Below are 25451 nucleotides of genomic sequence, written 5' to 3' on the forward strand. Positions count from 1 at the left end.
AAAGTATTTGAGGGGATTGTAAGAGATGCTATACTAGAGTATCTTCATGGAAATAATCTTATGACGCAGCACCAGCATGGATTTATGAGGGATCGATCCTGTCAGACTAATCTGATCGGCTTCTATGAAGAGGTAAGTTATAGATTGGACCTGGGGGAGGCTGTGGATGTTGTGTATCTGGACTTTTCTAAGGCATTTGATACTGTGCCGCATGAAAGGTTGTTCTACAAAATGAGGATGCTGATATGGGGGAAAACATATGCGAATGGGTAAGTAACTGGCTGTTTGATAGAAAACAGAGGGTGGTCATTGATGGAACTTATTCAGATTGGGTTTTAGTTACTAGTGGGGTACCACAGGGGTCAGTGTTGGGTCCACTTCTTTTTAATATTTTTTATTAATGATCTTGTAGAGGGGCTACAGAGTAGAATCTCCATTTTTGCAGATGATACTAAACTGGGTAAAGTAATCACCACAGAGGAAGATAATATCATATTACAGAGGGATTTGGAGAAGCTGGAGGCTTGGGCAGTGAAATGGCAAATGAAGTTTAATGTGGATAAATGTAAGGTTATGCATTTGGGCCGTAGAAATAATAAGTACAGTTATGTGCTAAATAATAAAACACTGGGTAAAACTACTTCCGAAAAGGACCTGGGGGTATTGGTGGACAGTAAACTCAACTTTAGTGATCAGTGCCAGGCAGCAGCTGCCAAGGCTAATAAAATAATGGGAGGCATAAATGCTAAAGATGAGAACATAGTTTTGCCTCTTTAGGGTACAAACTCACTCGGCTTATCCGCTGCGGATCCCTGCCCTGTACACTCTATGGGCAGACAAACTCGCAGCAAGATGGACAGCCTGCTGCAAGTTTGTCAGCAGCCCACCCCGTTAATCCCCCGCCGCCGAAGCGTATACATCACCTGCTCCCCACTCTGGCTTGCTTCAGGGCTCCCGCCGTCTTCGAGTCCTGCTCGGACAATCAGTGCGCTGCCCTGCTAATCCCTACCCATAATCTAAGCTTGTGTGTAATAGGTTTCTGTTACATGAATTGGTTGGTAACTCGCTCCTAATCGGGGGGGGGGGGATCAAAAGTTTGCTATGGGGCCCCCCAATAATTTCTAGTTACTCTGCAGATAGATAGATAGATAGATAGATAGATAGATAGGGAGATAGATAGGTGATGCAGGTGCTCTGAGGTACAATGCATGCTGGGAGTCAGAGATGCAGTTTTCCGGCCGGGTGCCATGATGTAATCTTTTGTAAAAGTCTGAATCTGCGGCTAAGAGCAGCATAGAAAACTGTGAAAGGTGTCAATCAATCGATGAAGCGGATCGTTGAGTGCAGTTAAATGCTTTTTGTGCCTTTTAATTTTTTTAAGGGATCACTGGAGTTCCCCTTAAATGCTGCATGCACATGACCGTGTTCCAGGTCTATATCACAAATATTCTGAATACAGCACCCATGGTTTCTGTTAAGAAGAAATTGCAGCATGTGGAGTGTATAGGGGAAAGACATTTGTGTAAATGGTACTGCTGTGTGCATGAGGCCTAAGGCTGCATTCACACGTCCTGTAAAATTGTCCATTATCGCGGATCTGCAAAGGACAATTTTAGGAACCATTCAAGTGGATGCAGCCATTCATACCATCCGTGTTGCGACCAAACAACACATTTTTTCAGCATTGATGTGGATTAAAAATTTGTCTATTATTTTCAATACGGAAAAGTCATGTAAAAACATTGTTTACACGTTTCAGCGAGAGCCTTGTTCACCATCCGTTTCGCGACCCCCACCGCAAAAAAATAGGACATGTCCTAGTGCAGATTGCAGCATGGATGGTGTGCATGAGGCCTAAGGATCCTACCAACTATTCTAGCCGATTCTAGCCGATTCTAGCTTTTTTGCTGCCTGAGGCGAAAACTGAAATAGCGCCCCCCCCCCCCCCTATACTGAGATCAACATCATATAAAAACCTAATACCACTACATAATGACTGCATGTCACCACCCCATAGTGACAAAATATTATACCAATATTATTACTACACAAGGGAAAAATACCACGACATCCTGTACACACTACCCCATCTTAATGACTGATAAATACCACCAGTACTGCTACGAAAAAAAACTAGCGTATAGAGTCCAGCATTACCCCCACACAGTGACAGTATAGTGATCAGGGTGCAGTTACATCCAGTGACTCACAGGTGACGTCTTCTCTCTTCAGAGTCGTTCAATTTCTCGTTTCTTCAAATCTGCGCCATCAAATCTGCTGCAGATCCTGTACGTGTGAACGCACATGTGTTTTTTTTTTGTCTTGCTTGAGGAACTCTCTTGTCTCCCATTTAGAATCAAGACGAAACGCAACAAAAATGCACATGTGTAAATGTTAGTGCATCCCCTTTCCTGTGACTCTCCAGGTGGTGAAAAATTACAACTTCCATCTATCTGGGCATGCTGGGAGTTGTTTCACACCAGCTAGCATTACTAGGTCGGGACATTGGCATACTGAGTATAAGATGCTGCAAAGCTGGGTGACCACATTATACTGAGAACAGGACACTGGGAAAGCTGGGTGACCACATTATACTGAGAACAGGACACTGGAAAAGCTGGGTGACCACATTATACTGAGAACAGGACACTGGGAAAGCTGGGTGACCCCATTATACTGACAACAGGACATTGGGAAAGCTGGGTGACCCCATTATACTGAGAACAGGACACTGGGAAAGCTAGGTGACCCCATTATACTGACAACAGGACACTGGGAAAGCTGGGTGGCCACATTATACTGACAACAGGACACTGGGAAAGCTCGGTGGCCACATTATACTGAGAACAGGACACTGGGAAAGCTGGGTGACCACATTATACTGAGAACAGGACACTGGAAAAGCTGGGTGACCTCCATTATACTGAGAACAGGACACTGGGAAAGCTGGGTGACCACATTATACTGAGAACAGGACACTGGAAAAGCTGGGTGACCACATTATACTGAGAACAGGACATTGGGAAAGCTGGGTGACCACATTATACTGAGAACAGGACACTGGGAAAGCTGGGTGACAACATTATACTGACAACAGGACATTGGGAAAGCCGGGTGACCACATTATACTGAGAACAGGACACTGGGAAAGCTGGGTGACCACATAATACTGAGAACAGGACACTGGGAAAGCTGGGTGGCCACATTATACTGACAACAGGACATTGGGAAAGCTGGGTGACCACATTATACTGACAACAGGACACTGTGAAAGCTGGGTGGCCACATTATACTGACAACAGGACACTGGGAAAGCTCGGTGGCCACATTATACTGAGAACAGGACACTGGGAAAGCTGGGTGACCACATTATACTAAGAACAGGACACTGGGAAAGCTGAGTGACCACATTATACTGGGAAAGCTGGGTAACTCCCATTATACTGAGAACAGGACACTGGGAAAGCTGGGTGATCACATAATACTTAGTATAAGATGCTGGATAGCTGGGTGACCTCAGTCATACAATATGGTGGGTGACCTCACTTATACAGTATATTGTATAGCTGGGTGATCTCTAACTTGCAGTGCGAGTTAACATACAACCCGCGGGCTGCACAGGGGCGGGGCTTATCATCAGGGGGCGGGGCTTGTCGGACATACCGGGGACTGGCCGGGGGCAAGTAAATCCTCTATCAGTGGGCCCCCAGTCATTCAGCAACCCCCCAAATCACACTACCTACATCAGTAGTGGTGCTCCCTGTCCTCCAGCAGCAGCGCTACAGAAACCACAATCAGCCACCTCTTCACGTGGAGACACGTGTCAGCTGGATGCTTTTGCAGGCGGCAGTGTCTCCTGGGCTCCCCCACACACAGAGCCTGCAGTACATGTACAGGAAGCTGCTGCAGACAGGGCACTGCACCACACAGCCTCCTCCTCCTTCCCGACCACCACCAGCCTCACGCTGCTGCTGCTGCTGCCGACACATGAGCTCAGGCACAATGCTCAGACATGTGCGCCTTCAGCTCCTTCACTGCCGCGCTCTGCACCAGCTCCCGCACTTCCCCCAGCCCGGCTCCTGCGTGCCCCCTCTGCCTGCGCCGCGTACTGCAGGTAATATATGCATGGCTGCTTACTGTGCAGGGGCGGCCAGTGCCGCCCCCTGCAGAGTCCTATGACCTGCCGCCTGAGGCGAACACTTCACATCGCCTCATGGCAGATGCGGCCCTGAGTCTATACCACTTAGACCATAGTACAGAAAAAGATATCAGGTTTGTATCTACTATTGTATACTTGTCTGAAACTTGTCTGGATTGTCTGAAATATTATGATGTCTACACAGTGTTTACAGGTATTACATGATACAATGATACAATATACACGGGACGCTAAAACGATAAGTATGATAAGCGGATAAGTATGGGGGTCAGGACTGAAAAACAGAATGAGGAAAATGGTCATTTTGTTGGCACATTTGAGAAGGTGGCGGGGGGGGGGGGGGGGGGGGCTCAGATCTTCTACAACTTTCATGATGAAGACGAATCTGTGACTGTTGCCGGTGGATGAGACGGTCTTCGAAATTGAACTGATATCGGGACAACAGTTGTGTAATCTACAGACGGAACTTTCTTCTTCAACTTCTTGTTCTTTCCATTAGGACCATTGAGGTCTACATTTACGTAATCTGGAGTTTCCACGATGTTCTCGTAATCCGGAACCTTTTTTGTGTTGTTGAATTGGACTGTTGTATAGGTGACAGTCTGAAAGAGTTACAAGAAACGGATGTTTACCTGGACACAAGGAAAGCTTAGTATACAACCCTGGCAGTGTTGTGGAGGCATCGCCCTACGCCAGGCTCCAATAAGGCCCCGTCACACAGAAAGGCACATTACTCCTCCCTTTTTCTTCTTGGGTCTTAAATCATTTTCAAACTAAATCATTCCTTGAGATTCAACTTTCTATATATTTCTTTAGAAAGGTGGAAATTCAATTCTGGAGCTGTTATCATTGATTCATAGCAGTTCTCTATGGTGTTAAAGGAGAACTCCAGCGGAGTATAAAATCCTGCAGGGGGGTAAAAACTAGTAAAAACTTACCTCTCCCCGTGCTGGCAGTGAGCACATTTTTCCCCGAATTGTGATGATGATGTGGGGGGAAGCAGAATCAGTACAGTACCGGGGATGACACAACAGTAGTCACACAGGTGTAGGATCAGGGCAGGTGGCTCAGTTGCAGGTTGGATAGTCCGGGTCAGCAACGGGGGAGGCAAACTGTACAGAAGGGGTAAGGCGGGCAAGCGTAGTCTGAGGAGCAGGCATGGCTCAGGACACACAGAATAGCAGACACCTTCGCTGAGGAACACAAGGAACCAAAAATGCTCAGGCAAGGAGTTGGTTGAGGATCAGATTAGGTAACGGAAAAAATAATGCAGCACACATTGGCCCTTTAAATCTGCAAAGACAGGCAGGCATACCTTAGAGAACCTTCGAGGAACTGCAGTGGAGGCAAAAAGCACAGGCCAGGAGAAGAGAGGACGCTGGTGGACCCCAGCCGCCATGGACAGAATGGAGACTGCAGTGGAAGAGAAAGCAGGAGCAAGACAGAGACGAACTCTGTCAGGAGGCACTGGGCTGCATTACACTGTTGTAGTTTACCCTATAGAAGAACCCCTCCTTCACTGCCCAGTGCTTGAGCAATAGGTTCTTGTACTTAAAGAGGATGTACCATCAGGTATATCCTCTTTAAAATGACCCACGGATAGAATGGAGCCGTCACGGAGAAGCCGGTGCCGAGGTTTTTTGAACCACGGCCCGATTCTCGTGTACGGCGCCGTTCTATCCACGGGTACCGGGCCAGGGCTGAAGCACAGGAGGCGGGCCGGTGTGCCCCCAGTGGGAGGGAATTCCCTCCCCTCTATGACACGGCTTCATTAGAATCAATGGAGACGCGTCATAGAGGGGCGGGGGATTCCGCCCACTGAGAGAATTTACAGTAAAAACAATGCAAATTGCTTTGTTAGCTCGGCAGTCGCTTATCAACCTGTTGCCTTATAACTCAGTGACGATCCATGGCGCTCCTCCCTGAGTACCTGGAAAAGCTGGATTCAGTCCTTCAGTCCTTGTGGATTCAGCTTCTCCCAGTTTCCCAGCACTGGATGCAGCTTTTTCCGCACCCAGAGCAGAGCGGCATGGACTTCAAAGGCAGCCGGCTGATAAGCCGACTGCCGAGCTAACAAAGCTCATGTCCAATTACCATATTTATTACCTGTAGCTTTGAAGGGTCCGGCTTTCCGTCAGTCTCTGAACAGTCTGAACTGTCAGAGCTTTCTGTCTCACTGTCTCCTGGAAAAACAAAGAGAAAAACTATTAGGCTGGGATCATACATTGTATTTCAGTTATTTTTTTTGCTGAAACCAGGTGTGGGTCAAAATTACACAATGATGGCCGTCTTTCATAAAAATGTCTGTTATTTTTCAAATAAGGGACGTTATTTGCACTATATATTATTTATATATATATATTTACTTGTAATTCAATTATACCTTGAGATTTATATTCGTCTCAAAAATATTACATTAGGGGTATTGCTAGAGAGCCTACTAATTATACATACTAACTAGGTCATTTGGTGCCAGCCAAGTAGTGCACTCGCTATACACCCATTCTGTAACTGCACTAGAGGTAGAGTTCTTACACCAGAATTTTCCAGACTTAGATAAGTGATGACCCCCCTTACAGGCACATATCTCCAGCTTCACAGCAGATCCCATAAGACAATACATGGTGGTGTAAGTGATCGTCAGGACTCACCCTCTGATTGAATTTTTGGAGTATGGCCTAGTGATGACTCTTTGATGGGGTTAGTTATCAGCTGGTTCCGTTCCGGTTCGTTGGTGCACTTCTCACAGACATGACCGTCTTTAGATGTAAAGGAGAAGCTCAGTTAATCCAGTATTCAAAGCTAAATTTGAAAAACAATTGAAATTCAATCCCGAGCGATGTATGACAAGAGGACGGAACCTTTAGTGGTGGAAGTAGTGTGAACATAGTAGGTTTACCACAGTTTTATGGTTAAAGGGGTATTCCACTCACACATAACTTTTGATATATTGTGACTAACAATTCCTTCCATACTTGTTATTATCTATTTAGTCTCCTTCCCCCAGTTCTTAGCTGCTGCTTTCTGCTGAAAACACAAAAATCTGTGTGTGAGCTTTTCTCTGTCTCCCCCTCCCCCCCCCTCCTATCTGAGACAGGTGATGTTAACAACTCCCTGGTATGCTTAATCTGCAACTTTGTAGCTTTTTTGTAATGCTGGGAGGGTTATTCTGAGGCCAAGTTGCCAATGAACTCACTGTGATTATCCCTCCCAGCATTACAAAGAAGCTACAAAGATGCAGATAAAGCCTGCCAGGGACTCTTTTATATCAGTCATCTAGGGAAGGGAGGGGGGAGGGGAGAAGGGGGAGACAAAGAGAAAAGCTCAGACACAGAGTTTTGTGTTTTCAGCAGAAAGCAGCAGCTGAGAACTGGGGGAAGGAGACTGAATAGATAATAACAAGTATGGAAGGAATTGTTAGTCTCACCATGGGCAGCAACATATAAAAAGTTATGTTTGAGTGGAATATAAAGTGCCAGAGATTAGTAATTTACTTCTATTACAAAATCTCACGTCATCCAGTACTTATCAGTTGCGGTAATATGTATATAGGTGCGTGTATGTGTGTAATATGTATATAGGTGTGTATGTGTGTATAATATGTATATAGGTGTGTGTATGTGTGTAATATGTATATAGGTGTATGAAATATGTATATAGGTGTATGTAATATGTACATAGGTGCGTGTATGTGTGTAATATGTATATAGGTGTGTATGTGTGTATAATATGTATATAAGGTAGGTGTGTGTATATGAGAGTAATATGCAATATGTGGTCGGCCTTGTTTTCACACTATTGTGCTATCTTGGGCAGGTTCCCATTCTCCTTTAGCATTGCTCATAGATTTCCTACAGTTCCTATATTAGAGCTCTTACTGCTATATTCTGCCTTCTTTAGCAGTTCTGTAGGATTTACAGTTTCCTGAGCAATGTAGAAGGAAAACTACACAGCTGATTGATCAAAACTGGACGTGTATATGTGCAAAATGGTAAAAAAAAAGTTTTACAAGAGGCATCATTCACTATATGCATATAATCCTACTGGGCATAAACCTCTGGATAAGCAGCTCCGGCCATACGCCTGGCCCCTTCCCATAATCCCTAGTAACGTACACTGTAAGGCTTCACACAACGTATCTTCTCGTAAAAGTATGGCCGTTGTTGAACTCGGCAACAGTGGCCGTACTTTTTGCGAAAAGATACGTTGCCTATTCCTCTATGGGATCCTGGCCGGAGCGTATACACATGGTATACACTCCGACCAGAATCTCCTGCAGCGCTGCAAACAACTGACATGTCAGTTTTCTGTGGCTGCTATTCAGTGAATAGCGGCCGCAGAGAACCGTGTCAGTGCACACAATGGAGCAAGCGGATCTGGCCGCTCGCTTCATAGCGTGCAGTGGAGTGTTCTGATGCAGGCGCTCTGCGGCCTGAAAGATCATCTGGCAGGTACTGTAGCACCGGTCGGGATGATCTTTTCAGAGGCCGGCCGTTCTGTGACCTGGCCGGATCACGGAACAGCCGATCTCTTACGCTGTGGGAACATGGCCTATAACATATACAGGTAACCACCATTATATGTGATAAAGTGAAGGCTTCATGCTGACAATGCCGCCGAGGATTATGGGAAGTTGTCAGATTCATGACGGATGTGAAAGAGGATCACTAACTTGGCAGCCTTGGAGGCCTTCATAAGCTCCCTAGTCAATAGGACGACTGTATTCCCAAGGCCACTTTAAAGGGGTACTCAGGCAATTTTTTTTCTTTTAGCTCAACTGGTTATAGAAAGTTATACAGATTTGTTATTTACTTCTATTTAAAAAAATCTCCAGTCTTCCAGTGCTTATCAGCTGCTGTATGTCCTGCAGGAAGTGGTGTATTCTCTCCAGTCTGACACAGTGCTCTCTGCTGCCACCTCTGTCCATGTCAGGAACTGTCCAGAGCAGGAGAGGTTTTCTATGAGGATTTGCTGCTGCTCTGGACAGTTCCTGACATGGACAGAGGTGGCAGCAGAGAGCACTGTGTCAGACTGGAAAGAATACACATTCCGCCAGACCTAGCTTATCTGGATCCTCCAAACAGAGACCTGGGGGTTTGAGAAAACTTTGGCTGTTACATATTTGTATCTCTACCGTACATATTCCTTGTAATAAACTTTCACTTCACTTGCCATAGGAGTGCCCTGGCTTTTCCTATGTGTGGAAAGAATACAACACTTCCTGCAGGACATACAGCAGCTGATAAGTACCGGAGGGCTTGACATTTTTAGAAGAAAGTAAATTACAAATCTATATAACTTCCTGACACCAGTTGATTTGACAAAACCTTTTTTCGGGAGTACCCCTTTAAGTTACCAATCCACCCCTCATTGTGGGACAACCTCTTTAATAGAGTTTAATCATAGTTATCACCTATCAGAACCTGTGTATGGACTCTGGCAGCACATAGACTCCTTATAGATATCCTGTGTGCTGCCAATGAGGCCTCTGCCACTCAGCTCTAACTAAAGCGACACCATCCTATCCTCTTCCATAGCATCACATTTCTTACCTATTCTTCTCTTTAGTTTCACATAGATGATGAAGAGACAGGTTATATTCAGACCAAAGAAGATGATGGCTATAAGGAGTAGGGAGGTATCGCTGGCATCCCATCCCGCCCTGGAGACAGAAACAAGACATCAGTTACCACCATCTTAGACAATAGAGTCCCGGACCTATTCCTAGAATGGAGATCCCCAACCCCCATCCCGCTGGATGAGTCGCCAGATGGGACTTAAAGGGAACCCATCACCATGAAAATACTACCTAAGCTCACTGGAGGTCAGAGTGACTACTAGTCACATTACGTATTTTGGAATCAGGGTGGGACGGACCCCAGACACCCTTTACTCCCTGAATTATCCACCCCTTATAGACAAAATACTAAACTGAAAAGATGGGCGCAATTGGCGTTAGCCTTTCTGGGCAGCGTGAGCTTTTCTAGGCTGCTCTACCCGCTCCAGATACTGCCATTACTGTTAAAACACACGTGTTAATAAACTACGACAGGCGTTTTCTCGATTTATATGGGCGGTAAACGCCCGAGGATCGCCTTCCCCAAATGGGCGCTATGCAAGCCGGAAGGGGGACTAAATTTCCCGAACATAAGAGGCTATAATGTGGTGTGCTTATTTAGGGACATTATAGATTGGATCCATGGGTCGCCCTTCCACTCTAATGCTTGTATAGCGGGGGCCTTTTCTCGCCCATGGGATCTTACCGCTATCTTGCATTCAGGGCCGTTTTAATACATTGGTGGGCCCAGTGCACAGGCCTCAAGAGTGGGCCACCTTGAAGTCTTCTCCCAGCTGTGAATCTTCTCTCCAGAATCTGCCAGAGAAACATTTTAGGCTCCAACACATTCAGTAGTAAGGTCCCCTGTACCCCTATATAGTAGTTACACCCCTATGTGCTCCCCCACAGCTGTGTGCTGCCCCCAGTAGTAAAGACAGCTGTGTGCTGCCCCCAGTACTATAGACCACTAGGTGCTGCTCCCAGTAGTATATATATCCCCTGTGCACCCCCCAGTAGTATATAGACCCCATTGTGCTGCCCCCAGTAGTATATAGACCCCTTGTGTGCTGCCCCCAGTACTATAGACCACTAGGTGCTGCTCCCAGTAGTATATATATCCCCTGTGCACCCCCCAGTAGTATATAGACCCCATTGTGCTGCCCCCAGTAGTATATAGACCCCTTGTGTGCTGCCCCCAGTACTATAGACCACTAGGTGCTGCCCCCAGTAGTATATAGCCCCTCTGTGCTCCCCCAGTTATATATACCCCTTGTGCATCCCCCAGTAGTATATATACCTCCCGTGCAGCCCCCAGTAGTATATAGTCCCCCTGTGCATTCCCCAGTAGTATATACTCCCCCTGTGCACCCACAGTAGTATGTATATCCCCTGTGCTCCCCCAGTAGTATATAGTCCCCCTGTGCATTCCCCAGTAGTATATATACCCCCCTGTGCACCCTCCAGTAGTATATATATCCCCTGTGCTCCCCCCAGTAGTATATAGTCCCCCTGTGCATCCCCCAGTAGTATATATATCCTGTGTGCTCCCCCCCGTTATATATAACCCCTGTGCACCCCCAGTTATATATACCCCCCGTGCGCCCCCCAGTTATATATACCCCCCGTGCACCTCCCAGTTGTATATATATCCCCTGTGCGCCCCAGTAGTGTATAGCCCCCCTCTGCACTCCCCCAGTTATATATACCCCCTATGCACCCCCCCAGTAGTATATAGCCCCCTCTGTGCTCCCTGTTATATATACCCCCCTGTGCACTCCCCCAGTTATATATACCCCCTGTGCGCTCCCCCAGTTATATATACCCCACTGTGCACCCCCCAGTAGTATATAGCCCCCCTGTGCACTCCCCAAGTTATATATACCCCCTCTGCACCCCCAGTAGTATATAGCCCACCTGTGCCCTCCCCGAGTTATATATACCCTCTGTGCACTCCCCCTGTTATATATACCCCCCTGTGCGCTCCCCGTTATATATGCCCCCGTGCGCTCCCCAGTTATGTATACCCCCTGTGTGCCCCCCCCCAGTTATATATGTGCCCTATCCCCCCTGTGGCACCCCTAGTAGTATAGACCCCCGCTGTGTGCTGCCCCCCGTTATATAGCCCCCCTTTGTGCTCCCCCTCCCATATAGCAAATAAAAAAAAACAAACACTTTATACTCACCTGGGTCTGCGCGTTCCTCTTCTCATCCCCTCATCCTTGTGGCCGCAGGCAGTGCTTTGCCTGCGGTCACAAGAGGCCGCTCTCCCCTCTCGCGGTGTTGGCGCTGAGTGACGTCACTCAGCGCCGATACCACTACGGAAGAGCGGCCTCTTGTGACCGCAGGCAAAGCACTGCCTGCGGCCACAAGGATGACTGACAGGGAGGGAGCCAATGGCTCCCGACCTGTCAGTGCCGCTGCTGCCTGTACCTATGAGCGCTCGTAATGAGCGCTCATAGCTACAGTGCAGAGCGCAGCAGCAGGCGGGGGGGACCTGCAGGGGGCGCCATGGATGGGTAACTTACCCATCCCGATGGCGCCCCCCTGGCAGGCTGGTGGCCGGAGCCCTGTGCGACCCCACTGGTCGCACAGAGCAAAAGTCGGCCCTGTTCAGGGTGGGCCCCTTTAACCAGTGGGCCCGATGCACGTGCACCATGTGCCCTCTGGTTAAAGCGGCCCTGCTTGCATTACTCCCTATGGCGCTTTCCAGCCTGTATTAAAAGTGTGACCCCATCATGGCCTGGAGGGAAGTGCGCAAGCTTTCACACCTACCCTTTCTATTATCTGAGCGTATGCCGCTGTTCGGCAATCCTGACACGCCATGGAGCTGTCACCCTTCCACTTTGGGTCGCTAGGGGGGTAACTACTGTGGGGTCCCTAATCAACACCGAGACTAAAAAATGTCTCGCCCCGACTGACATCATGGGACGATTTTCTCTCCCCGCCTCACATTTTCTCTTTGTTCAACAAGTTTACTCCTTTTGCTCGACACGGTTGCGAAACTTGGACTCTGAGGCAACCCCCCCCACACATTAGATGGTTATATAGGGGAAGCTGCACGCAAGGTATCTATATCAGAACTGTATAGCACCCAAATCTATTTCCCCTACGTGGGCTCGATGGACAAATGACCCTTAAATTCAGGAATGCATCCTCAAGGGGTGGACAGTGGTGCGTGCCTGTATCCTAGAGATGGAGGGAAACATATTTCAAACTAGCACATTGCGCCCTCTATGGGTTCAACATCAGACCTTCACCTCATTTCCCAGATCGGATAACTGCATGCCCAAAATGCAAGGAATCCCTGACCAACTTGTGGCATGGGGTATGGGAGTGTTCGCACACCAAAACTTACTGGCTTTCTGTAGATTCCTACATTGACACTCACTGGCGGATCACCTTCCCAGACACACCACAAGCATTTCCCTTCCACCAGCTACGACCCCCTGATGACGAGTCCCCTACAGAAAAAATTCCTGAAATGATCCACATAGTTTTGCATGTTGCCCCCCGTGTCTGTTTCACGAATGGCTGGCGGAGAATGTGCCGGAGATGTCCATGATTGTGTCCCAATTAAAATGATGATAGAATCTATGCTGAACAACATAAAAAAACGGCACAAAAGAATTTTTCTTGGAATCGCATTTTCAACCACACGAGCTAAGGGACATAGTCTTTCCATTCAGGTGTAGTGACTGGTAATGTAGGAGTGACTTGGCAGGTACACTGGGGTCTCTCCGCCTTCCTCCGCCAGCCACTGGGGGGTCGTGGTGACACTACCAGTACCTAGTGTGACATATTGGCAGGTGGCCCTGTCGTGTGGATAGGGGTAAGGATAGGGTGGTGGGTGGAGGCTTGAGGGAAGGGAGGGGGATGTCTTGTCATAGAACTAGCAAAGTGAAACAGGTGGTCTCCAGAAACGAGGCGGATGTCTATTATGTCTAGAACTTCTTTTTGTATTCTTTTTGTATTATTGTTGGTCCTATGTTTGGACCTTTGTACTGTTGGTTTGTGTTGGTTTGTGTCAAAAAAACTGATAAAAGATTTAATAAACATATATTTAAAAAAAAATAAAAAATTCTACCTAAGCTATCGGCATCATGTTATAAAGCAGAAGGAGCTGAGCGGATTGATATATATCTTTATAGGAACGGATTTAATATAATTAGTAATTTATTGAAATCTCTTATGTTTCCAGGCTAAAGAGTCCAGTCCATTTAGTGACCCGCCCACTGGACTCCTTATCACGGAATGATCAGGGAGTTCAATCAACATGTTATACTGAATATGTTCCCACAAAGATATATATCAATCTGCTCAGCTCTTCCTGCTCTATAACATGATGGGGATAGCTTATATAGCATTGTCTTGGTGACAGGTTCCCTTTAAACAGTGGAAGGGATTATAGGAACAGGTGACCTTGCTTTGTTTCACTGTTTTCATGACTCCCATAGAATTGAATGAGAGTTATGGAAACATTGTATCCTGCTATTGTATACCGTTTCTATACATTCATGCTACATTGTTTCCATATTTCCCATTCACTTCCATGGAAATAATGAAAACGGCAGAAGATGGATTTGTGCAATATTTAGTTTTGTGGGGGGTTTTTTATTATTATTTTGCCCTACAATTTTTTTTCTCTTTATAAAACACTATATGGTCAAATAAAGAGAAGCACTAAAAGTGCAACTTGTCCCACAAAAAATAACCCCCCACTAGACTGGTAAAGAAAATTCATTAGTGGGAGAAGATGGCCTTTATGAGTGTATTGTGTTAGTTGTCTTAAAGGGGTTGTTCAGTGAAAATTTTTTTTTTTTTTTTTTTTTTTTTTTAATTAACTGGTATCATAAAGTTCTATAGATTTATAATTTACTTTTACTTACTACTTAAAATCTGAAGTCTTACAGTACTTACCAGCTGCTGTATGTCTTGCAGGAAGTGGTGTATTCTTTCCAGTCTGACACAGTGCTCTCTGCTGCCACCTCTGTCCATGTCAGGAACTGTCCAGAGCAGGAGAGGTTTTCTATGGAGATTTGTTGCTGCTCTGGACAGTTCCTGACATGGACAGAGGTGGCAGCAGAGAGCACTGTGTCACACTGGAGAGAATACACCACTTCCTGCAGGTCATACATCAGCTGATAAGTACTGAAAAATTGGAGATTTTTAAATAGAAGTAAATTACAAATCTATCGAACTGTCTGAAACCAGCTGATTTGAAAGAAAAAGATTTTTGCTGGACAACCCCTTTAATGTTTAAATGAAGCAGCCTGGTTTAGATTTCAACCTAGCCGCTCCTCGGAGAAGCCGGATGGCTGAGATAGGCAGTGGATGTGTAGAGGCATCTGTTGATCTCTGGATACAGCTCTGGGCCGTGATTATTACTGGGATGGTCTTCTATGGACTAAAACATACCCACCTTATCCAACTCAGGGAGTTCACAGACTCTTCGGACCCATGTACTACGTCTCCGATCCTGTTGTTATACGACATGGCCGAGCTGTAGCTGTATCAGATTTTGTAGATGCAGAACATCCCCTGCTTTTGTAAAATGTCAAAAAACAAATAAAATGCAGTTAAAAAAAAAAGAGGAAACAAAAAGATGATAATAGCAATAATAGAAAATATGGAGGTTTTTTATATTTATTGTTTTATTTTCACTCAAAATTACGTTCGTATTTCGCTTTTATTTTACTGTGCGTGAACCCGGCCTAAACCATGTCTATTGTTTTTTACACTAGAAGTAGAATTGTCTCAGTTGCCCCTAGCAACCAATCAGATTCCACCTTTCATTTTCCAAAGAGTCTGTGAGGAATGAAAGGTGGAATCTGATTGGTTGCTAGGGGCAACTGGGCCAGTTTCACTTCACACCATGTTTGATCAATCTCAGCCAATGTGTTTTCTTCGCTTTAAAATTTTTTGTCATTAATGTTTTTTTTTCAAAATGCAGTATGCTCTAGGAAAGGATTTGTGAAGGACGCCACCGGCTATGTTCACACGGTGTCTTTTAATGCAAAATAACCGCCCTTGTTTTTAAAGTAATGGCAGTTACCCCCGTTTTCCCGTTTTATAAATGAAAAATAAATAAAATTATAAACATATTTTGTATCACTACATGAGGAATGGCCTAAACTATTACATTATCCCATTCAGAAAAATGCCAAAGTGATAAATAGTTTGATCTCATCGAAGCCAGAAATATTTGTATTAAAGGTGCTAAAAAAAAAATTGCATGTAAGCAAGGGGGTACTGATAAAAAATACAGAGCATGGCGGGGAAAAAAATAGCCTTATAGACTAAACAAGTAAAAAACTTATAAGGATCATTTAGAGAATTAAAAAAAAAAATATATTTTAATAATCATTTTTTTCTCTGGCTTCGCAACATATTTTATGGAGGAATTAAGTCTGTCATTGCAAAGTACAATTGTCTGGGTCTGTAGGTGCAAGAGGAAAAACAAAAGTGCAAAAGTGAAAATTTGCAATTTGTTTTTTTTTCATATTGACAGTTGTTAATAATAATAATTAACTTAAGTTAATTAGGGTGCCTTTACACAGAGAGATTTATCTGACAGATGATTGAAGCCAAAGCCAGGAATGGACTATACACAGGGAACAGGTCATAAAGAAAAGACTGAGATTTCTCCTCTTTTCAAATCCATTCCTGGCTTTGGCTTCACAAATCTGTCAGATACCTCTCCCTGTGTAAACACTCCATATGTCATGTCTGCTGGGAGGACACCATCTTCACACAGCCGTAAGTATGATTTATGTTTCTATCTGTATTATTTGGCCTGAACATAGAAATCCAAATTTTTTTAGCATAAAAAGATGTCAGTTTCCTATCCTTTTTACTTTTTTTTATAAATTTTTTTCTCTTTTCATTCCAGTTGCATTGATAGAATCAGTCCTGTATAACTGGATTTTAGCTGAATAAATAGAAGCTGCTCTTTTAATCTCACTTTAAGACAATGTTCACATGATGATTTTCTTCCTTTTTAAAATTTTTTTTATTTATTTATCTATTATTTTGAGTTCCAATTGACGTCCGTCATTTCCCGCTTTGGGCGCCAGTTATTACAATGGCGGCTTTTTGGGTCTTTTTTTGAAGGGCCATTGAGTTTAATAGCAATGACGGTGAGAAAACTGGGGGAAAAAAAACTTCCATTATTCCATTATTTAAAAAAAAAGATGCCTGTTTTCTTTTTTTTACTTAGTGTGAACATTGCCTACGTGAGATCTTAGGTGAAATAACGGTCAATGTAATAAAATAACGGTCATTCTTTTATAATGGTGGCTGTAAATAATGATCATTATTAATGGCCGCCATTATAAAAAAAAATGGGCGTTTTTCATCCAAAAAAGACGTTGTGTGAACATGGCCTTAGAGCGGGCTTATAAACTGTAAAGTGAAAACAAACAGCTGTAAGATAGGTATAAAAAGCAGCAGCAATCTAACAGCGCGCTGTATTGTATCTATAGACAAGTGGCCGCCAGTGCAACCATGATATATAACAGGAGGACGCCATCGACTTTAATAACGTCAGCTCTCCAGCTGCTGCAAAACTACAACTCCCATCATGCCTGGACAGCCAAAGCTAAAGCTGGAGAGCCGAGGTTCGTTTTTCTACCTTTTCTACCTGTTGGTTGAGGTCTCCCACCAGCTCACACACTCAGTCACTTCTATAGATTAGTTTCCACACATCTTACAGCCACTGTTGGCAGCTCTGCCGGCTTTAGTGAGAATAAGGCTATGTTCCCACATCGGGGTAAAGACGTCCCGTTATATAGACGGACACTAATAATAACCATGATCTTTATAAGTGGACGTCTATATAATGAGACGGACACCTTCTCCCGATATCTTTACATAACCTAACACAGCAGGCACATTCTGTCTGCCTGAAATTTCTTCAGGACTCTCTTGCAAGTCTCTTTTCAATAACCTTATAAGATAGGGTGTTTTTAAAGGGGTAGCTCATTCAAAAAAAATATTTCAAATCAACTAGTCCCAGCAAGTGCTTCTATTAAAAAAAATCTTCAGTCTTCCAGTACTTATCAGCTGCCGTATGTCCTGCAGGAAGTGGTGTATTCTTTCCAGTCTGACACAGTGCTCTCTGCTGCCACCTTTGTCCATGTCAGGAACTGTCCAGAGCAGCAGCAAATCCTCACAGAAAACCTCTCCTGCTTTTTAGACTGCAAAGAAAACACCACTTCCTGCAGGACATTCAGCAGCTAATAAGTACTGGAAGATGAGAATTTTTAAATAGAAGTAAATTACAAATCTCTGCCACTTTCTGGCACCAGTTGATTTGAAAGAAAAAACTTTTTGGTGAACAACCCCTTTAAGGCTGAATGACACCTTTACAGAAGAGTAGCATCCCCAATTTTAGACAAAACAGAGCAAACAGTTACTATGATGAACCGTCCCTTGAATGAATATCTGCTGGAGGTAATTGTTCCCATCCTATCCCTCCCTTACTGTAGAGAAGTGTGTAACTCACCCAGACGGGCCCCTCTGCGTTGCTCTGACTGCCTCCCCTCTTCTGCTGACACCCCGGCTCACAGTCATATGTAATCCACCTGGTTTCCTTTCGTTTATTTCTGCTTGTATAAGAGATATTTTCAGATAGAAAGCGAGCGATGAGATGTTATCATAAGGAAAGGAAACAACACTACTACTGTAATACCGCACACACAGCTCTGCCTCCTCCCAAAGACAAGGCAAAGCTAGGGGCCAACATCCCAAAAGCTGAAGTATACTGATCCAATAGGGAAAACATATTTTGTATGATTTTCTTAGATTTTCTTACAGGGGTATTCCACTCAAACGTTACTTTTGATATGTTGCTGCCCATGGTGAGACTAACAATTCCTTCCATACTTGTTATCATCTATTCAGTCTCCTTCCCCCAGTTCTCAGCTGCTGCTCTCTACTGAAGACACAAAAAACTTTGTGTGAGCTTTTCTCTCTGTCTCCCTCTCCTCACCCTTCCCTTTTGAGACGGCTCATGTAAACAAGTCACTAGCTGGCTTTATCTGTAACTTTGTATCAACTTTTTAATGCGGGGAGGGTTAATCACAGTGAGTTCATCAGCAGCTTGACCTCAAATTAGCCCTCCCAGCATTAAAAAGAAGCTACAAAGTTGCAGATACAGCCAACCAGGGACTTGTTTACGCCAGTAATCTCGGAAGGGAGGGAGGAGGAGGGGGAGACAGAGAGAAAAGCTTAGACATAGTTTTTTGTGTCTTCAGTAGAAAGCAGCGTCTCAGAACTGGGGGAAGGAGACTGAATAGATAATAACAAGTATGGAATGGATTGTTAGTCTCACCATGGGAAGCAACATCCTGTCCACACTTCCCCCGTGTCCTCCTCTGTGTCTCCTGTAACTTCAGCCGTCTTCAGCTGCCTTAAGCCTGATCAAGCAATTACTGTCTAAGACGGGACAGGGCCATGGCCAGTAATTGGCTGAACAGGCTGTCACTCTTGTCTGTAGACTGACGGCTTACTCAGCAGATCATTGACCAAGGTGTTGTCCTATCTCAGTCAATGATAGGCTGACTGAGCTGGAGGTGGCTGAAGACACCGGAGACACGGAGGATGACACCGGGGGAGCGTGGACAGGTGAGTATAGCAATTTTATAACAAAGCTTGCAAAACTTTGCTTTGTTAACTTCACTTTATTCCTTCACTTATCCCTAGCAGGTAGTAATGGCTACATGGCACAAACTCCACACAAGACACACTGTCATTTTGGGTTTCGTCTCACCAGGTCATCTAGACACCACAATTTTGCCTTTTCCAAAGTTGCTCATATCCTGACTTAGTTTTCTGCAAAATCAACTTAGGGTGTTATTACACAGGCCGACGGGGCCCGATAATACCTGTAAACGAGCGCCGATCTGCTAGATCGGCACTCGTTTACTGGACCTATTGCATGGCCCGATAATCGTTTAACAATCGTTACCGATGTCCTTGCAGCCCTTGCTATATATATATAGCAACTATATACTTTACCTATCCACGCTCCGGGGCTGCTTCTGTGGTCTGCTTCTCCCCGAGTCCCACGCGCTCTAGCTTCAGAGCGGCCTGTCAGCTGACAGGCCGCTCAGCCAATCACGGGCCGCGGCGGTCCCGGCGATCATCGGCTGACCGTTGTCTTTATTACACGAAGCGATAATCGCCCGAATCGGGGATTCGCTGCTGCTCTGAACAGTTCCTGACATGGACAGAGGTGGCAGCAGAGAACACTGTGTCAGACTGGAAAGAATATACCACTTCCTGCAGGACATAAAGCAGCTGATTAGTACTGGAAGACTGAAGATTTTTAAATAGAAGTAATGTACAAATCTGTATAACTTTCCCTCGGAGTACCCCTTTAATCTGTTCCAACCCTCCACAGGCTCCATGTTAGTCCCTTCACTTTCAGTGGTTGTGGCTGATTGGTATATGGTTTGCTACATGTCTGTGTTAATGAAGTACGTGCTGAATGTATTCACAGGAAATGTGATCAGAATGTGCGAGATGTTCTATCAGGTCTAGATAAGCAGATACAGATATATATCAGTAACATTTATTCTTTTTATTTGGTGTCATGATAATGATTAGGCGCAGAGCATAGAGCAGTAAGTGAGGGCAGACAGACAGACAGACAGACAGGATCTGTAACTTTACTGCTTCAAGAACTACAGGCAGTTAGGATCTCCGTCTCGGAATGGGGGAACCCCTAATAAATGAAATGGGTCCTCCCATCTGTACATTTATTGCATGACCACAGGATATGCTATAAATGCCTGATGATAGATACAGGCCCATAGAGGAAGCAAAAAACACCTTAACAGCCTTTTTTACACAGTTTTTGTAACTCCTATTGACTTTAATGGGAGATACACTGCAAGTAGTTTTAAAAACCAGAGAGAACTTGTAGTTGTGCACTTTTTAAATAACTCCCATTATTCTCAATGGGCTTTACGCAAATTATATAAAAACTGCTGGGGAGTTTTTGGATATATTCTTATAGACAACGTTGTATATTATATGTTGTCTCCTTTTCTGTGAATTGTTTTATAGAACGATTCATACTGAAAGCAGAAGCGACCTCCTCCTGAAGCTGGTCACTCCTGCAGCATCAGTGCCACCCCTCAAGGGACTCTGCAATATGCCACCTGAGGGGAGATTCTCATCTTGCTTCATGGCACAGGTCTTGGGTCCGGTAACTGTGTGGAGCTTGAGGCCCGCTGTGCTCTCACCTGTTGTATCATATGGATGTAAACTTTTACACCACAGACTGCCCGTTTGTGATCTTACCACTATGGTTACTCCATATTTCAGTCTGATCAGTCTACCAGATAACGCTGGTATTTCTGAGGTGTTTTTTTTTTAATTTTTTATTAATGATGGTTTTATTTAGTCATGGTACGGTGGTGCTATCTAGTCATGGTATGGTGGTATATTATACAGTCATGGTATGGCGGTGTTGGTCAGTCACAGTGTGATGGTGATATCTAGTCATGGTATGGTGGTGTATTATACAGTCATGGTATGGTGGTGTTAGTCAGTCATAGTGTGATGGTCATATCTAGTCATGGTATAGTGGTGCATTATACAGTCATGGTATGGTGGTGCTATCTAGTCATGGTATGGCAGTATATTATACAGTCATGGTATGGTGGTGCTATCTAGTCATGGTATGGCAGTATATTATACAGTCATGGTATGGTGGTGCTATCTAGTCATGGTATGGCAGTATATTATACAGTCATGGTATGGTGGTGCTATCTAGTCATGGTATGGCAGTATATTATACAGTCATGGTATGGTGGTGCTATCTAGTCATGGTATGACGGTATATTATACAGTCATAGTGTGATGGTGATATCTAGTCATGGTATGCTGGTGTTATCCAGTTATTCTATGAGGAGAAAGAACAGATATGGCTGCACATAAACTCATCACTGATCCTTTGCTTTTTAGCACAAAACCTACTAACTTAGTTTACAATTTGCTCAAGCCCACACACCACTTCACGTTCCTGATTTGAGTGGGTCCCTAACTAAAAAATGGCACAGCGCCATCAGCGCCATGCGGCAGCCACACGGTGCCTGAGGAGTTGGTGACCCAGTTGCCTAGCAACCCCAATGCTGCCAGACGTAGCCCCCCTGAGCTCTGGGCCCCATCACCCAACAGACACTGCACTCCCACAACAATGGCCGCCGCATGGCACCGCACCACACAAAGGAGAAGCAGATGGAAAAAGCTCATCCTGTGCTTTTAGCCAAAAGACTGAAGAATCTATCTATATATACTCTATATATACTCTCGAACTTAATTGGTTCAGGAAGGCAGTGTGAGAACCAAGCAGTGTCTTCTTATAGGACATATTGTAAATGTGATTAATTGGTTTCAGCACCCCCCAATAATTAAAGGGAACCTGCCACCCTGGCAGAAGAGACCCCAATACATACCCCCTCCTGTCTGCCACACCTCTCAAGGGGACAGACTCTGTCTATTGCCATCTATGTCTACGAGCCTTGCTGTAAAGCATGTCACTAAATGCTGTTAAGAACTGCTCAGGCAAGATGGCCGCTCCCATAACAATGTACAAAAAAGGAAAAGAAAAAACAATTACAGTCAGACACTAGAATCAGGTCTGAATAAAAGAAGAAAAGTTTTAGTATCTGACTCCTATAAGTAAAAGAAAATGTAGGGGATACATTCCCTTTAAGCAGAGCATCAGAGGTCCTTTCATCAATTCATCATGGTATAACCATGATGAATTGACATGACATAACCGAGACTTAGAGAAGATGTAGAGGCCGTGCCGAGTTATTTTACACTTTCTTATCTAGATATAAATATTTTTTATTAAAATATAAAACCAATTCTGCAAGTGTTTATGCTGCCTTGAAACCACCCACTGGAAACTAGCGAGGGTCTGTATTTCCTCTGTTTGTGCTTAAAGTGCACTTTTTCCTATCTGTAAATCTGTGTTATCACATACAGCCATAACCTTCTCTGTGAAATAGCTAGTTTTCTGCCGAAATTCTAGCCAGAAGATTCTAGCTAAACCAGATCTCATTATTAGGCTATGTTCCCACGCCATAGAAACAACGGCCATTTCACAGTGAACGGGCCGTTGTTTAACACTACCTACGACAAGAACTAATGATCATGATCAATAATTCTGCCCGTAGCTAATGTTAAACAACGTCTGTGTGTGAACAGATGTTTACACACGTCCTCAAAGAAGATAAACAGATCAAATTAGTCAAAAATATTGGATTTGGCCATTTACTGTATATGCCTGTTACACAACTTGATGATTGCGTGGCTATGGCGAAGGGCTGTATATATATATATATATATATATATATATATATATATATATATATATATTATTCGTTAGAGATGTTCATGCAGCCCTTACTGTATAACAAACTTATACTTACCCCTCCAGGCTTCCCCTGTGTCCTCCTACCTTTTACCCGCTCACCACAGCCCCCACTGGCGCTTCTGAAGCCGTCTGGGCAGTGATAGGCCACTCAGCCAATCACTGGCCAAGACAGGACAGTGCCACTGCCAGTGATTGGCTGAGCAGGTTGTCACTGCACTAAAGACTAAAGTCTGGACAGGTAAGGGTAACTTTATTATTTTCTATACACTTGCACCAGCCAATGTTTTTTAAACTGCCTGACTGGACAGATAATCGCCCGTGTAATAGGGCCCTAAGTCAGGTGTTTTTCATCAATGGGATGATAACTGTGTGTGAGTGAGCGACCTTTTTCTGGTTTTTATAAAATTTTCATAACAAGAAATTTTTTTGGAAGAGGTTATTCAAGATTAGAAAACATGACAGCTCCAGAAGCAGCGGCACTCTCCAGTGTGGGTGTGGGTTTTGCAACTCATTTACATTAAAGGAGAAGGGACAGGGGGGAAATTGATTACTAGCACTAACTTACCTCTCCCTGTACCGCCGATGAGTGGCAGGACCCCCGCTGGGATCTCCAGCACTGACATGTCATGACCTGGCTGATGGACTGGCCTCTAAGCCAGTCAGTGACTGGGGCGGGACGCCACTCCAGTCACTGATTGGCTGAGTGGCCAGTCCATCAGCCTGGACAGCACCCTGAGTGGCTTTATCTGCAATATTGTAATGCTTGGAGTGATTAATCACAGTGAATTCCTGAGCAACTTGACATCTGTTTAACCCTCCCAGCATTACAAAGAAGCTACAGTGTTGCAGATACAGCCAGTAAGAGACTTGTTTACACCAGCTGTCTCAGAAGGGAGGGGGGAGGAGAGGGAGACAAAGAGAAAAGCTCACACCCAGATTTTTGTTTTTTCAGCAGAAATCAGCAGCTCAGAACTGGGAGGAGGAGACTTATACTTCATTAAAAGTATTAAATATTCGATAACCACTATACTGCTACTGAATACACAGTACAAACACCAGTATTCCCCCATACAGTGCAAATATAGAGGTAGATGCCATCTCTATGCTGTGCAGTTATACCCAGTGACTCAGAGGGGGCATCCCTTCCAAGTGATTCACAGGTATTGTTCTCTTTACCTTTTCCATCATTTGTTGACCACCATGAAGACTTCTTGTGGCCACAACTTGTCTCTGCAGAATCTGTCCGACATTTTAGGCTCCTCATCCCAGCACCCTTTACTTTCATACAGACCTTTAATTTGTATTGTCCTACACAGTAACAATCCCACTTTTTCCCCTATGTAGTAGTTAGGTCCCTCTATGCCCCATACAGTAGTTAAGTCCCTTTGTAATCCCATATAGTAGTTAGGCCCCTCTGTGCCCCCATATAGTATTAGGCAGTCTGTACTCCCATACAGTATTAGGCCTCCCTTGAGGATTAAGCATACAATGTAGTGATGAGGGGAGCCCTCCATACTCATTACCCTGGTCAAACTAGAACCCTGAGTACACAGGTTGTTCCACCAATGGATGGTTAAAGGTTTAGCCAACCTTTGGAATGGATAAGTTAATGTCCTTACCTTAATCCGATAGAAATGTTGTAGAAGGACCTGAAGTAAACAGTTCATGGGGTGAAATCCACCAACATAACAGAGTTAAAGCTGTCTATGGAAGAATGAGCTCAAATTCCCCCAAGCCTATGAGCAGGACTGATTTACAATTATTGGGAATGTTTAGTCACACCGGATACTGATAGCAAAGGTTCACATACTATTGAATCATTTTCCTCAATAAAAAAAATTGACCAAGCCTAATGTTTTTGACTGTTTCATTTGTTTCATTCTCTTTATCTTTTAGGACTGAGAAAATCAGATATAGTTTGAGGTCGAGTTTATGCAACTATAGAAAATTCTGAAGGGTTCACAAAAATGTTAAGCAAAATGTTACTAACACAATAGAATTCAAAGAATTTTCTAATTCATACTTTATGCTGCTATTTAGTGTTCACCTTTAAGAATGGAAAGTTTTAACTCTTATAGGACAAGTCTGGGGGAGGGGGACTTGGGACATAATAAACAAGCACCACCTTCCTCTCCACGCGCCCCTGAAGCACCATATTACAGGTTTCCGGACCCCTGCCAGAAATCATTTTCCTCCAAGTTCCAATGTCATCACGACGGGAATATACCCGACCCTGCTTATGAGTTGCCTGCTCAGCCAATCAGTGACTGCAGAGGTGTCCCTCCCCCATTCACTGACTGGCTGAGCGGGCAATTCATCAGCTGAGTTGTGATCAGGGCTGT

The 25451-nt window shown here is 44.5% G+C and overlaps 1 protein-coding gene across 2 annotated transcripts in view; it reads right to left on the reverse strand.

Moving 5' to 3' along the window:
• Window positions 1–4496: 4496 nt before the first annotated feature.
• LOC138768170 (uncharacterized) overlaps window positions 4497–25451 on the reverse strand; it is a 41581-nt gene continuing 20626 nt past the window's right edge. Inside the window, exons 2-7 of one of the 2 annotated variants that reach the window (XM_069946292.1) lie at window positions 18220–18319; window positions 15136–15254; window positions 9712–9821; window positions 6811–6918; window positions 6266–6342; window positions 4497–4761 (exon numbers count right to left, since the gene is read on the reverse strand). In XM_069946292.1, coding sequence (XP_069802393.1) covers window positions 4528–4761; window positions 6266–6342; window positions 6811–6918; window positions 9712–9821; window positions 15136–15209 — 603 coding nt within the window. In that variant the 5' untranslated portion in view covers window positions 15210–15254; window positions 18220–18319 and the 3' untranslated portion in view covers window positions 4497–4527. Of the gene's footprint in view, window positions 4762–6265; window positions 6343–6810; window positions 6919–9711; window positions 9822–15135; window positions 15258–18219; window positions 18320–25451 lie in introns of both variants that reach the window. The other variant, XM_069946291.1, reaches the window with a different exon arrangement.

This window comes from Dendropsophus ebraccatus, chromosome 11, assembly GCF_027789765.1.
Source record: "Dendropsophus ebraccatus isolate aDenEbr1 chromosome 11, aDenEbr1.pat, whole genome shotgun sequence".
NCBI lineage: Eukaryota > Metazoa > Chordata > Amphibia > Anura > Hylidae > Dendropsophus > Dendropsophus ebraccatus.